The 14175-nt window shown below is 41.0% G+C and overlaps 1 protein-coding gene across 1 annotated transcript in view; it reads left to right on the plus strand.

The window, feature by feature from the left end:
- lrp2a (low density lipoprotein receptor-related protein 2a) overlaps positions 1-14175 on the plus strand; it is a 64120-nt gene that overhangs the window by 16946 nt on the left and 32999 nt on the right. Inside the window, 23 exon segments of the mRNA XM_041806558.1 lie at positions 553-759; positions 853-1055; positions 1164-1304; positions 1456-1659; positions 2214-2406; positions 3016-3141; positions 3308-3438; positions 4932-5069; positions 5169-5450; positions 5534-5773; positions 7441-7560; positions 8019-8135; positions 8278-8658; positions 8996-9010; positions 9303-9551; positions 10155-10366; positions 10495-10679; positions 10760-10988; positions 11147-11324; positions 12580-12708; positions 13415-13581; positions 13717-13860; positions 14003-14112. Coding sequence (XP_041662492.1) covers positions 553-759; positions 853-1055; positions 1164-1304; positions 1456-1659; positions 2214-2406; positions 3016-3141; positions 3308-3438; positions 4932-5069; positions 5169-5450; positions 5534-5773; positions 7441-7560; positions 8019-8135; positions 8278-8658; positions 8996-9010; positions 9303-9551; positions 10155-10366; positions 10495-10679; positions 10760-10988; positions 11147-11324; positions 12580-12708; positions 13415-13581; positions 13717-13860; positions 14003-14112 — 4101 coding nt within the window.

A 14175-nucleotide genomic window follows, 5' to 3' on the forward strand; every position in this document is an offset into this window, starting at 1 on the left:
AAAATTTTAAATGATTTCAAAAAGTATATCAGCACTTGCAGCAAAGACTTGGAGCATTTCTTCCAGAATATCGTTATGTAAAATATAATGTTTTAAAGGCTGTTATATTCTTTTGGGCTGTTCCATGGTGAGAAAGTCCCAGTGATAGTCTCAAGCTGAGTGCACATTATGTACTTAAACATATTGATAGTAGGGATCCCCAGTCTCCGGCACTGTTACTTTGGGGGTCCCAGGCTGAAAAGTTTGGGAACCTCTGGTCTAAGGCGCAGTTTTATTCGGAGTCCTCGTGATAGCAGTGCACTTGCTAACAATCTGACTACTCCATGTTTTAAGACAATGACACCAAAGAACATAAGTTCATTTGCTATTTAAACAATGTGAGTGTTGGGCATAAAAATAACAAAATAGGAAAGACACATGCACAGCCCAAAATGTGATGTATGGCTGCTAGATATATTTAACAAGGAAGACGCAGCTACTATTTTATGATTCTTTGGTGTAAATAACACCTCAGTGAAAGCTAGAAGATTTAACATTTAACCTCCTTCACAGGTATATGTTCTTCTCAGATTGGGAGGCACTGAATGGACAACCAGGCTTGGAGCGGGCTTACATGGATGGAACCAACCGCTATGGGATTGTTCGAAGTAAATTGGGCTGGCCAGCTGGTATCACACTGGACTTAGAGGCCCAGCGTGTCTACTGGGTTGATAGTCGCTATGACTACATCGAAACTGCAACTTATGATGGCCTCCACAGGTAATTAATTATACAGCTTTCACCATGTAACCTCATCTGATGGGTAGAATTTAAATTACATTGTAAAATTCTTTCCCTTGTCATTTATAACAGAAAAACGGTGGTCCATGGAGGCACTGTGATCCCACATCCATTTGGGATTACTTTGTTTGAGCACAATATCTATTACACTGACTGGACCAAGATGGCTGTGATGAAAGCGAACAAGTTCACAGACAGCAGTCCCCAAGTTGTTTACAGTTCACCTCAGGCTCCACATGGAGTAGCAGTGATACATCAGCTGCAGCAGCCATATGGTAAGCCCTGCAGTTAGCTAAATATGTCGCTTTTTATTTGATGTAATGCGTAATTTGTTTTTTTCATATTGCTGTGCCAGTAATAGGGATGTTTCCATTTTTTTCCAGTGTCAAACCCTTGTGGTGTGGACAGAGGTGGATGTGAGCAGATCTGTGTTCTGAGTCATAGGAGTGACAATGGAGATTTAGGTTACAGATGTAAATGTCGCATGGGCTTTGATCTGCATGCTGATGGCAAGCGATGTTATGGTGAGAGAGCATTTCTCTGAAAACTATTAGATGTGTGTAAAAGTGCACCATAAAGATGTAAAGCTGTTCCTACTGGTGTTAGCTTTCTTTCCTGTTATGTTGTAACGGTAAGACTTCGGTATTGATAGTCTTCTTGATTTCTTTTTCTCAGCTGTGAGGCAGTTTCTGCTCTTCTCCAGCCAGCTGGCCGTGAGAGGCATCCCATTTAACCTGTCATCTCAGGAAGACATCATCTTACCCGTCACTGGATCACCGTCTTACTTTGTTGGGGTGGATTTCAGTGCTGAAGACGATGCCATCTTCTTCTCCGACACTGCCAAAGATATAATCTATAAACAAAAAGTGGATGGGACTGGTGAGTATCTTCTTGGTCCTATTGCTGCATATCCTAAGAAATGTACACATGGTGTCTTAACAGTAATCCTTGTAGTGTTTTCTGGTGTTTTCTCTGCTTACATCCTTGGAAAATGTCTTGCCTAGCAGAGAGCTGTACCATGTGATTCAGGCAGGCTTATACAGGGAGTTACGGGAGTGCCTGATGGGGCTGACTGGTACTATGGGGGAGGGAGTGGACAGGAGTATGGACAGTGGAAAAAAGATCATAGAATCAACTTATACTCGAAAATAAATACTTTAAATTATCAGGACAGATTAATCCAACATGCATTTATGATAATTAGTCTCAAAGCTATCACTTAGTACTTCCTAAAATGATAATCCAGGAGCAGTGACAATGCACAAGAACAGAAACTCCACTGCTCTGATCAGAGATGTTGTTTTTGGTACTGCTCTAGTTTTTTTTCTGTCAGGTTCACATGGGGAAAATGCAAGCTGACAGCCTATTTATTTAAATGTGTTCCTCTTTCATCTCGGTGTAAACCGGGGGTCTGACTGCTTTGATCTGCACAGGCAGGGAGGTACTGGCAGCCAATAGAGTGGATGGAGTGGAGGACCTGGCTTACGACTGGATTTCAAAAAACCTCTACTGGACTGACCCTCGATACAGGAGCATATCTGTCATGAAGCTGGCTGATAAGTCCAGGAGAGCAATCGTACAGAACCTCAACAACCCAAGGGCTATCGTGGTGCATCCTCTCATTGGGTAAATTAAGATAAGATGGGAGCAAAAATATTTTTTCAGGATTGTTGTGGTTTGTCAGAATTTTACATTATAGCTTTTTTTTCGATACAGACATGAAGAACATGTCTGTAGGAGGTTACATTAGTCAATATAAAACTATTTAAAGGTTGCCAGGATTCAGATAGATGAATAGTTTTCAGATAAAGTCATGATTATATGGGTAAACAGGGAAAAATTCCTACCTACTGTACAATGGCCTCTCAATGTCTAAGCATGAACTGGTATAATCAGTGATACACAATTCTTTCAACCTGGTAAAATGTCCTCCAATATTGCCTTATAAGGAAATATTCATGTAGAACAAGCTGTTATTTCCAGTTACCTCAAAGTCATAAGGCCTATACGTCTAACAGCTGAGATTAGTTCAGAGTGAAGGGCAGTATTGTAGAGACCACTAAGAAGTTGGCTTAAACAGAAAAGCTCAACAATGTGGAAGTATCCAAAATCTGAAAATCTGAAATTATAAGTTGTGCCTTTGTAACCTGAGTGATTTGTATCTTGGAAAGTTTTTAAAGTAGAAACATTTGAGCATGATTTTAGGTTGATGCTTGTATTTATTTTACATTGCAGTTATATTTTTTGGACTGATTGGTACCGGCCGGCAAAGATTATGAGGGCTTGGGGTGACGGGTCACATGCCCTGTCTATAGTAAACACTACTCTCGGCTGGCCTAATGGCCTGGCTATTGACTGGAGGTGAGTCATACATCCTAATAGCCTTTTAGCAGTCCCATTTCACCCACTTAACAAGTCTTAACCTGTATGTAATTTTTCATCAAATATTGTGGTTGCCAGAGCAATTATTTTTTCAGTTATATATTACTCATTTTTCTACTCTTGCTCTGTCTTTATCTCCACCCAGCTCAATGCGTCTTTACTGGGTGGATGCCTTCTTTGACAAAATTGAGCACAGCAACTTTGATGGGCGGAACAGGCTTTCTTTGGATCGTATTACCCAAATCTCACATCCATTTGGTCTCACCATTTTTGAAGGTAAGTGCTGAGTCTGTAACCTGACACGCCAGATGGATTTGCTTCACACATCCATCTAGAAAACCCCCCGTATACGGTAGGGATGGGCAAATAATTGAAAATTAGATCATATTGCAATATGGCCTACTGCAATTTTTAAATTGCAAAAGTTGCAATATTTCCTTGACCAGAAATTTGTGTCAAAATACCAGTTTTAAACAGTTTTTTTTTTTGCAGCAGAGATGTTATGCATGACATATGCAATCATTTAGGTGCCATTTATTTCAGAATTGTCTAGAAAAAATCCTACCTTCTTTATTACCTCTGCCAAGGAGGTTATGTGATCGGCAGGGTTTGTTAGTTAGTTTGTTAGTTAGTTTGTTAACAACATAACTCAGAAAGTTGTGGACAGATTTTGGTGACATTTTTAGAAAATTTCAGAAATGGCATAAGGAAGAACTGATTCGATTTTGGGAGTGATCCGGATCATCGTCTGGATCCAGGAATTTTTTAATGGATTCTGTACTATTGGGAGATAGGGCTAATGGCGGAGGTCTGTGCTCTCCGACTGCTAGTTTTTGTACTTTTTTTGTATTAAATATAAGAATGAAAAAAAACCCTCATTGCAACAATTCATATACTATTTGCAATACGAGTCAAAATCATAATCATTAGACACTTTTAAAGAATTGTTCAGCCTTTGTTTAGGAATAAAAGAAAGTTAAGGAATAATCACATATCAAATCGCAATTGCAATATTGGGGGAGAAAATCGCAATTAGATTATTTTCCAAAATCGTTCAGCCCTAATAGACGGTGTTTGGGAAAGGGCAGAGCCTTTGAAAAAAAGACTTGGAAGGTGATTGGATGAACGTTCTGTCTGTCACATCTTCACGGCCAATCAGAGCGACAAAACACGGGACATTGTAGCCGCTACTGATGAGTAAACGCCATAGAGGACTGCATAACGTGGACCATGGCGACTGTAGACATGTCAGTACATGACTTTAGTCGTTTTGAAACGACAACAACTCAGTGCTGTTATTTGTTCTTCTTTTAATGAAGACATGTTGTCAAGTTCTAAGAAAACTGACGCTTTAGCAGCATCCACGCTGATCTCTTTCACCATAATTGCACTGGCCTCTTGTTGCTGCTTGCTTATGTCACGACTCCACTGTGCCAGAAAGTAGTGCTCCTCGACGCTGATTGGTCCTGTCACTTTCTAACCAAACTGTTCAGATGGGAGCTTTGCAAGATGGATTTGCCAGTAAGAAACATGGAAACGGGCGAATCCATCTGCTTTGCAAGGTTACTGAGTCTGCCTATATAGTAGCATTAAAGGATCATACATTTTACTACAATTTAAAGGAAGCCTACTTCACTATAATTTACTCAGACTGCGGTTTGTCATTCTCGCTTTAATAATGCTCATGTTAAAAGAGCAGTTACTTTTAAAAAGAGGAGATGAAAGATAAATTAATCAAGGTTATGCCCTGTTACTTCTGTGTCTTGAAGGCTATGCATACTTTACTGACTGGCGCCTGGGTGGCATTGTACGTGTTCGTAAGACTGATGGTGGAGAGATGGTCGTTATCAGAAGGGGAATCAGCCACATCATGCATGTCAAGTCTTTCAACTCCAACTCTCAGACTGGTCAGTAGCTCCTCTCTCTTCACTCTGCTATTCCTGCATAGCTGAGACTCACGCTTGTCAGTCATATTCCTGGTAATTACTCTCCACTTTCCTTCTCAGGTTCCAACCTCTGCAATAGGCAGACAAATCCAAACGGAGACTGCAGCCACTTCTGCTTCCCGGCCCCAGACTCTCAGAGGGTGTGTGGCTGTCCGTATGGCATGAAGCTGTTGCCCAACCAGCAGACGTGTGTGGAAGATCCCTCCAATGAACCCCCAACACTACAGTGCGGGGCCAACTCCTTCTCCTGTGGCAATGGCAAATGTGTCCCAAACAGCTATAGATGCGATGGTGTTGATGACTGCCATGACAACAGTGATGAAGTCAACTGTGGAATTAACAGTAATGTCTTTTTTTTTTTTTTTAATCCCAGTTTGCACTTATAGACTAGCTGGAAAAAAATTATTTGAATTGTCTCCTTTCAGACACCACTTGCTCTCCCACTGCATTCACCTGTGCCAATAAGCGCTGTGTGCCAACGAGATGGCGTTGTGATGGGCAGAACGACTGTTTTGATAACAGCGATGAGATCAACTGCCCTACACGGGGTCCAGGAACATGCCCTGCCAATCAATTCACCTGTGCCAACAACCGCTGCATCCCACATACCTGGCGCTGTGACACTGATAATGACTGTGGGGATGGTTCAGATGAAACAGACTGCCGTGAGTGTCATTACAGCTTAACCCTTTATAGGTCACTCATTGAAATGCTTGGAAATTCCAAATTTAACCAGAAACCAGTTGAGATGATTTGAGCTTTACATGGTGCTTATTATGGTTGAAGTATACATCAGAAGATGGACACTGTGGTCATAACGGTATGCATGTGGTCAACAACAATACTCAGGTGGCGACTGTGGCATTTAAATGATGCTCAGTTGGTACTAAGGGGCCCGAAGTGTGCTAAGAAAATATTGCCCACCCCATTACACCACCACCAGTCAGAACCATGAATAAAAGGCAGAATGGATCCATGATTTCACATTTTTTACGCCAAATTCTGACCATCTGAATATTGCAGCCAAAATCGAGACTCATCAGACTACAAGCAACTTTTTTCTAATCTTCTGTTGTCCAAGTTTGGTCAGCACATGTGAATTGTAGCCTCAGTCATTTGTCCTAATACATTAATTGTAAAAAAAAAAAAAAATTAATAATACGTTTAGCTAAATGAGTTGGCCATTTGTCTTCATATAGATATTCTACGCCCCTAAAGGGGCCATGGAACCATAGATTGTCACTTCAGTCAACTTCCTTCAGAGCCCACCATTCCAAATCTCTGTGATACAGTACAGATTTTTCTCAGCCAGTCAGTGGAGATCAGTCAATTTCATGTAAAGTGACATCACACCATCTGACCAATCAGCAGTTGCCCGAGCATCTCAAACTTCCTGTTTCCTGCAGAACTCAAAAAATGAAGTTTTGGGGCCCTAAAATCATAACTAACCATGATAAGCTGATAAGACTCTTACATTTTAAAGGTGAATAGTAGCACTATTGATTTGATTTTGAGATTGAAAAAGTCAAAATGATAAGTTTAAAGGTTTACAATCTAAAATAAAAAATCAAACTTATTAGGTCAAAAGGTCAAAACATGGCATTTAAATTCAAAGTAATGTTATTAAAATGCAAAGACATGGAATAGGAAGTTGAAATCATGATTTTTAATGGTCAAAATATGAGATAAATTTAAAAGTCATTGGTTTAAAACATCATAGCATGAGAATAATTTTTACATTTTGAGTTTTAAAGGTCAAAATATTACTTCAAATTTAAAATTGAGGATACAAAAGGCCAAATTATGAGATGAAAGTCAAAGTAAGGAGTTCAAAAAGTCAAAACGTGAGAAAAAAATCAAAAGCGTGAGTTTAAAAAGTCAAAATCTTACTTAAAAATGTAAAATTGAGGATGTGTAAGGTCAAAAACAAGATGAAAGTCAAAATTGTGAATTGAAAAGGTCAAAATATGAAATAAAGATTCAAAACCGTAACTTTGGGTCATAATTGAGAGATTCAAAATTAAGAATATGAAATGAAAACAGAAATGCATTTTCCCATATTCCTGACTTTTTATCCAATTGTTTTAACTTTTTATGTATTCTCATTTTTATGACTTAACAAGGATATTTTAAGTCATCAGTGTTGAGTTTACATTTTTAAACTGGAGTAAACCTTCAGACCTCATCCCAGTGGGCCAGTAATAATAAAAATATGATATGATCTAGTGGGTTGGGTATAACTGTACCACAGGCCAGATTTGGTCCCCGGGCCTTGAGTTCAGCTCTAGAGTATGCTTTTTGATTTATGCTGTATCACATTTTGTGCTGACAGATCTTGGAAGCACATGCCACCCAGGTCAGTTTCAGTGTCCCGATCATCGCTGCATAGACCCCAACTACGTCTGTGATGGTGACAGGGACTGTGTAGATGGTGCAGACGAACAAGGATGTGGTAAGTATTTTTCATTTTAAAAGCTTGTAATTTTTTTTATTTTTATTTTATCACTAAAGAACACATTTCTTTTTATTATTAAATGCATTAAAAAATTAGATTTATTATCAGTTTTAGTATCGACTCTCCTATGAAATCATTAACTTTCTCAAGCTTAGCTCCTGACTTTGAGAAATTATAATTTCAAGCTTTATCAACAATTTTACAATAATGAATTAATTCACTTGAGCAGTCATTCATGAATTAACTCATTTATTCAGTAACAACCTCTATGTATCAGCTGATCATGCTCAAAAAGTTGCTGAGGTCAATTGAATGCTCTTTAAAATTCAACAAGCATTTGTTAATCCTCTTAGTTTATCGACCTGATTTCCTGTGTTTCACAACGAGTTCAGCATATATAGAAAACTGCAGAAATATTGGATAGCAGGTTTAACACGCTTCAATGGATTTTTCAGTCTACAACTGCACGGCTAATGAGTTCAAGTGCTCCAGTGGTCACCAGTGTGTCAACTCCTTCTATCGGTGCGATGGAGTCTACGATTGCAGGGATCGCTCCGATGAGCGGGGCTGCCGTAAGTATTGGACAACAAAGTTGTTACTGAAGCTTTACTCAGTGTTTCATAATATTTACACCTTTTTATGTTTTGAATTGAATGTCAAAATATCTCTCTAACCATGGACGCTGCTCACAAACAATTTGTGGTGTTTCCTCAGCTACTAGGCCTCCAGGCATGTGCCACCATGAAACTGAGTTCCAGTGCCAGTCAGATGGGAGCTGTGTGCCGTCTACCTGGGAGTGCGACGGTCACCCAGACTGCGAGGATGGCAGTGACGAACACCACGCCTGCCCTCCTCGCACCTGTGCCTCCTCTCTCTTCCGCTGCGACAACGGGAACTGCGTCCTGCGCAGCTGGCTGTGTGACGGGGACAACGACTGCAGGGACATGAGCGATGAAAGAGACTGTCCCACACCACCTTTCCGATGTCCGAGCTGGCAGTGGCAGTGCCCTGGCCACAGCGTGTGCATCAACATCACGTCGGTGTGTGACAACACTCCTGACTGCCCCAACGGTGCAGACGAGTCTCCTCTCTGTAGTAAGTCTGATCTTTGCTCTCTTTGTAAGCCTGGAACATGATCTGTTTTATCAGAGACTCTTGATTGTTTTATTACATTTCTAAGTTTGCTGGCCTTCTCAAATTCTATTAAATTTCACATCCCATGACAAACAGGATCAGGATCATACACAATTAATTTTTTTGACATTTCTGTAATGCCTGCGTTCTGTAAGCAGAAGGGGCCATGTTTTTGTGTTGGATGTTAAGTGTTTGTCTTTGGATTTTTGTGTTTAAATCATGCATGTGTGTGATTTGAGCTGTATTAACCTAAAAATTATATGTGATTTTCCTTTCTTGCTTTTCTCACTACTTTCAGATGAGCCTTTACCAGGTAGGAACAAACTCTTAATCATTGATAGAAATGCTGCAAGTAGATTTGATTGCTTTTCAACAACTAGTAAACATACGGTAATCAAGACAATGTTGGCAGTAGAGTGAGTGTGGTAATTGTTGGAACAAATGTGCGTAAATGTAGTTGGTAAGCTCAGAGTAGCATTTCCAAAGAAATAGTTAGAATGTACATGAATTATATTATTTGAGTATTTGTGCTGCATGAGTTATATACATGAAGGATTTTTATTTCCATTTCTTGAGTTTTAATTGTGCTTCCCCTTTTAATTCAGATCAAGAGAGCTGCTCTGACAACAATGCCGGCTGCACCCATGGTTGCATTCAAGGTCCGTTTGGCGCCCAGTGCACCTGTCCCCTGGGCTACCAACTTAGCAATGACTCTAAAACCTGCCAGGATATAGATGAATGTAACCCCCCTGGACAGTGTAGCCAGCACTGCTTTAATGAGAGAGGCTCTTTTCGCTGCCATTGCCAAGATGGTTACACTCTGGAAGCAGACCAGCGTACCTGCAAGACCTCAGGTGAGGTTTCTCAAAGCTGCTGTGAATAGATCATAATCCTCTCCTGGTATCAGAAAAAACTGAACTATGATTTCATAATTCAGAAAAACAGGATATGGGCCAATAATCTTTCCCACAGTGATTTGGTTGTCAAGATGATTTGCCTTTACTTCACATATCTCAGTTTCCTGTGCTGTGCAGGGCAGGAATGAGCAGTGATAAAGGGGGAGCTTTGGCCCCCAGACTGCCAGACAGACACAATGTCTTTCTTCTCCCTTGTCTCCCCCTGCTGCTCTGATTTCTTAAGATAAGACAAATAACATATATGTCACTCACTGGCCATCATTGGCATTATTAGGACATAATCACCAACAAAGGGCTGTTTATAGGGAGCGTGCCTGACATGAGCTCCTCTTCCACACAGATAACCCGCTGAAAGGCTTTGCAATACAATAGGTCATTATTTGGACAAAAGTGCATTCCCCATGGATGGCTATCCGAGCAGGCTCTATTTAACAGCCCTGGTGTAGAGTTTTGGTAGACATGCAAAAGCTGACAAGTGATCTTATTAGCATGAGAATGGACATGTAAAAAAGATAATAAACGTTTGATGTCTGCTTACAGATTCCCGTCAGGCGTTCCTGCTAGTGGCCAGCAGGAATCAGATTGTACAAGATGAGATAACTGCTCAGCCTAATGTGATCAGGTCTCTTGTTCGAGATGGACGCAACATAGTAGCCTTAGATTTTGACTCAGTCACAGACCGTGTTTACTGGTCTGACACAAGCCAAGACAGAATCTGGAGTGCAAATAAAAATGGCACAGACAGAACTGTGGTGAGTTTTTTTTCTTGTAGCTGCTACAAACTGTGCAGAGATTCTTTTTGTATTTATTCCTAGTTTTACATACAGTATAATGCTCTCCTTTAAACATATTTACCTAAGAAGTAGTCTCCTCTGGATAGATATTTGACAGTGGAGTGACTGTAACAGAGAGCCTGGCTGTGGACTGGGTTGGCAGAAACCTGTACTGGACTGACTACGTTCTGGAAACTATTGAAGTGTCCAGACTTGATGGCAGCCACCGTACGGTGATAGTCAGTGAAAATGTGACCAATCCCAGAGGCCTGGTGCTGGACCCAAGGGAGAGGTCAGTGACATACAGAGAAACAACATGTAATGTATGGTGAGGCCTCTGCAGGGAGTAAATGACAAGCATTTGTTTTGCAGTGCTCACCTGATGTTTTGGACCGACTGGGGCAGGAACCCCCGCATTGAGAAGGCCAGCATGGATGGAAAATTCAGGACTGTCATCATAAGCGACAAACTGTACTGGCCCAATGGTCTCACTATTGACTACCCAAATAATATGTTGTACTTCGCTGATGCCTATTTGGATTTCATTGACTTCTGCGATTATGATGGCAACAACAGGAGACAGGCTCTGGCCAGTGACCTGGTGAGTTTCTCAGAGGAAAACCTTCATTCTGGCACATTATGAATTATCTGTAAAGCTCCTGTTCATGTACAAGATTTAAAGTGAAGAGAGAACAATAAGTTTCCTTTTATAGTATGTGTAAGACGCACTTTTTTTCTTTTGCTACTCTCTATGAAAAGGTACTGCAACATCCCCACGCAATTACCATTTTTGAGGATTTTGTCTATTGGACCGACAGATACATCAACCGAGTGATGCGAGCCCATAAGTGGCATGGGGAGAACCAGACAGTGATGCTGTTCAACCTCCCTCAGCCCATGGGTGTGGTGGCGGTTCACCCAGCGAGGCAGCCTGCAGGTAAGACAATCAATAATCTCTGTTGGTTCAGTTTTAGCTGATGTTGACAACAGGTTGGAAAAGCACAGGACTACGGGACTCAAGGAAAAGTGCAGTTACTTTGGTTAAAATGTACCCACGTAAAAGTAAAAGTGCTGCTCTATAAAGTAAAAAGTTTTTAATTTAAAGTTTACTTTTAGTACTGAGTAGCTACTGCAGAGTTATACTATACAATTTGATCTTTACCTATTGGCAAGAAAAACAAGAGAACAACCCGGTTGTTCATGTAAAATCATGAAATCATCAATGGTCAATCCGCGATGGATGTGAAATTAAATTAATGCTGAAGTTTTGCTAATATGCATGCCTTTACAGCCTGCCCACCAAGTGAGGGCAAGGGTGTCTGTGTAAATGCAAAGTATTTTGGGGTTTAGCGTACCAAACTATACCAAACCGTACTTAACAAACCGGACCCCCGATGGAAACACGGCTATAGTCTGCTGCTGACATACTATTCCTGCGTGAACTTGCAGTCCTCCCGTGTTCTTTGCCTGCTGATTAGGGCTGCACGCAGCAGCACAGCGCTCCAGACTTGCTTCCACTGGGTGAGGTTGCTCACCTTCAGTCGGAGCAAACCTGCGGTGCTTTGGTTTACGGCGCAGTCGTCCTGTGTGGAAATTACAGGTTACACGTTTTACAATATGACAGAGCTGCGGTAACTCTTAATTCTGTGGCAAGGTGGGTTTCTTCTGGCAAGAACAGAGGTTGGAGTCAGCGTCATAGCCAGGCAATGTATCCTGGTGAAGAATACGCACTATGCATCCTTTAGACACACCTACAGTCAAAGGTGGGAACCCTAACTAAGTGGATAACTTCGCTCATGGTGCAAATGTGTCTCACAAGCAACAATCCACCAGAAGCATGAGCAAAAGAGCCCCAGCTGAGATCACTACACAACTTAAAAAAAAAAAAACGTATATAAAACACATCATTATTGTACTCAAGTGAAAGTAAAATTTCTTTGGTTAAAATTTACTTAGGTAGAAGAAAAAGTCCTGTTTTCAAAATTTACTTTAAAAAAGTACAAGAACCCCAAATCACTACTAAATCACAGTAATTTGAGTAAATGTAACTTTCCACCCCTGGCTGACAGTTGTATCAGCTGTTTTATTTATTGCATCACTTCTATAAAAGTCTCAGAATAATTCTGCAAAACATTTTAAGCTTACTCTTTTAACCTTCTCTTGTCATGCATGTGTGGTTTTATCATTTTTAGGTGAGAATCACTGCTTGAGGAGCCCCTGTACTCACATCTGCCTGCTTTCCACTGTGGCACCAAGGTACTACTCATGTGCCTGCCCCTCAGGTTGGACTCTGGCGGAAGACCAAATCACCTGCAACAGAGGTATGCATCTCTGCCAAGTGAAGGAGAACACTCGTCACTTGGTCTGAGGAAAAAGGAAGTCAGGTCAGATGTTGATAACTTGATACACTTACACGGGGTAGTCATCTAAAAAAGCAAAGTCATCCAAGTGGGAAATATGGTTTTCAGTTTATATTTGAGGCCATCATTGTGTTTTTAGAGCTGACAGCCATTTTTGAAAACACCTAAGTAGCTGAAAATTGATCCAGGTACTTGTCAACAGGGTCCCATTTAGAATCCCTTGTAAACCGTTGTCCCAGGCATAAATATTTAGAATCATATAAGCAAGGTCTTAGGAAGACAAGGGACCTTTAATTCAAAGTCCTCCTTGGGTCAACAGCTTAAGTCATCTCAGGTTTCAGCCTATTCAAGCCAAGCAGAACACATTTCCCCCCTGAGGCCAACAATTATCCAAGAATGAAAATGCCCCACAACCATTCATCGATTCTAATCTCTGACGACAAAGAAAATCAGATTGTGGAAACAACTTTCACTAGTCAATCCTCATCATAGATAAGAGACTGATTGATCAGGATTCCTATTTTACACCTGATTTCAACCACTGAAACTGGCATTATCTGTATTCAGGAAAAAAAGCTTTCATAGACTGTCATTAGGAGAGAACTTTGCAAATACTTTCTTTGTCCTTTCTCATTGATTGCATTCATTTTATCTTTTTTACTTGAAGGTGAGGATCCTTTCCTGGTGGTTGTGAGAGACAGCATCATCTATGGCATTTCCTTAAATCCAGAGGAGAAAACTAATGATGCTATGGTCCCTGTGGCCGGGCTTCAGAATGGCTATGATGTTGATTTTGATGACAAGGAACAGGCCATCTACTGGGTGGAGCACCCTGTAAGTTACTGTCCAAAGGCACTTTACTAGTCTTTGAAACCATGTCAGTGTTTAATTTGAGACTCCTAGGAAAACATTTGCCCCGCACATCAACATTCATCAGTGATTTACATAAATCTGTCCTCCTTCTGCCAGGGTGAGATCCACAGAGTGAAGTCAGATGGTACGAACAGGACAGAATTTGCCCCTGCAGCCATTCTGGGCTCCCCTGTCGGTCTGGCCTTAGACTGGATAACAGAGAACCTGTACTACACCAATCCAGCCACACAGTCCATTGAGGTGAGGCAGATTATACTTTTTAAGGTTGTGTTGTTATCATGATCACAACCTATATTTTCTTATTGTACCAGCAGTCAGATGACGGGATATCACAACTAAACATTAAGATGACTTGCCCCTTTTTGTCTTTCTGTTGGACCAGGTTTTGAAGTTGCGAGGGGAGGTACAGTACCGTAAAACTCTAATTACAAACAACGGTTCTCCAACTGGCACTGGAAGTCCTGTTGGCATTGCAGTGGACCCAGCACGTGGGTAAGCCCCATTTGACACAGTGCTGGCACAGCCCGTCATCCCCACAGCTACTGAGCTGCAGCA

This window comes from Cheilinus undulatus, linkage group 15 (assembly GCF_018320785.1).
Source record: "Cheilinus undulatus linkage group 15, ASM1832078v1, whole genome shotgun sequence".
Classification (NCBI taxonomy): domain Eukaryota; kingdom Metazoa; phylum Chordata; class Actinopteri; order Labriformes; family Labridae; genus Cheilinus; species Cheilinus undulatus.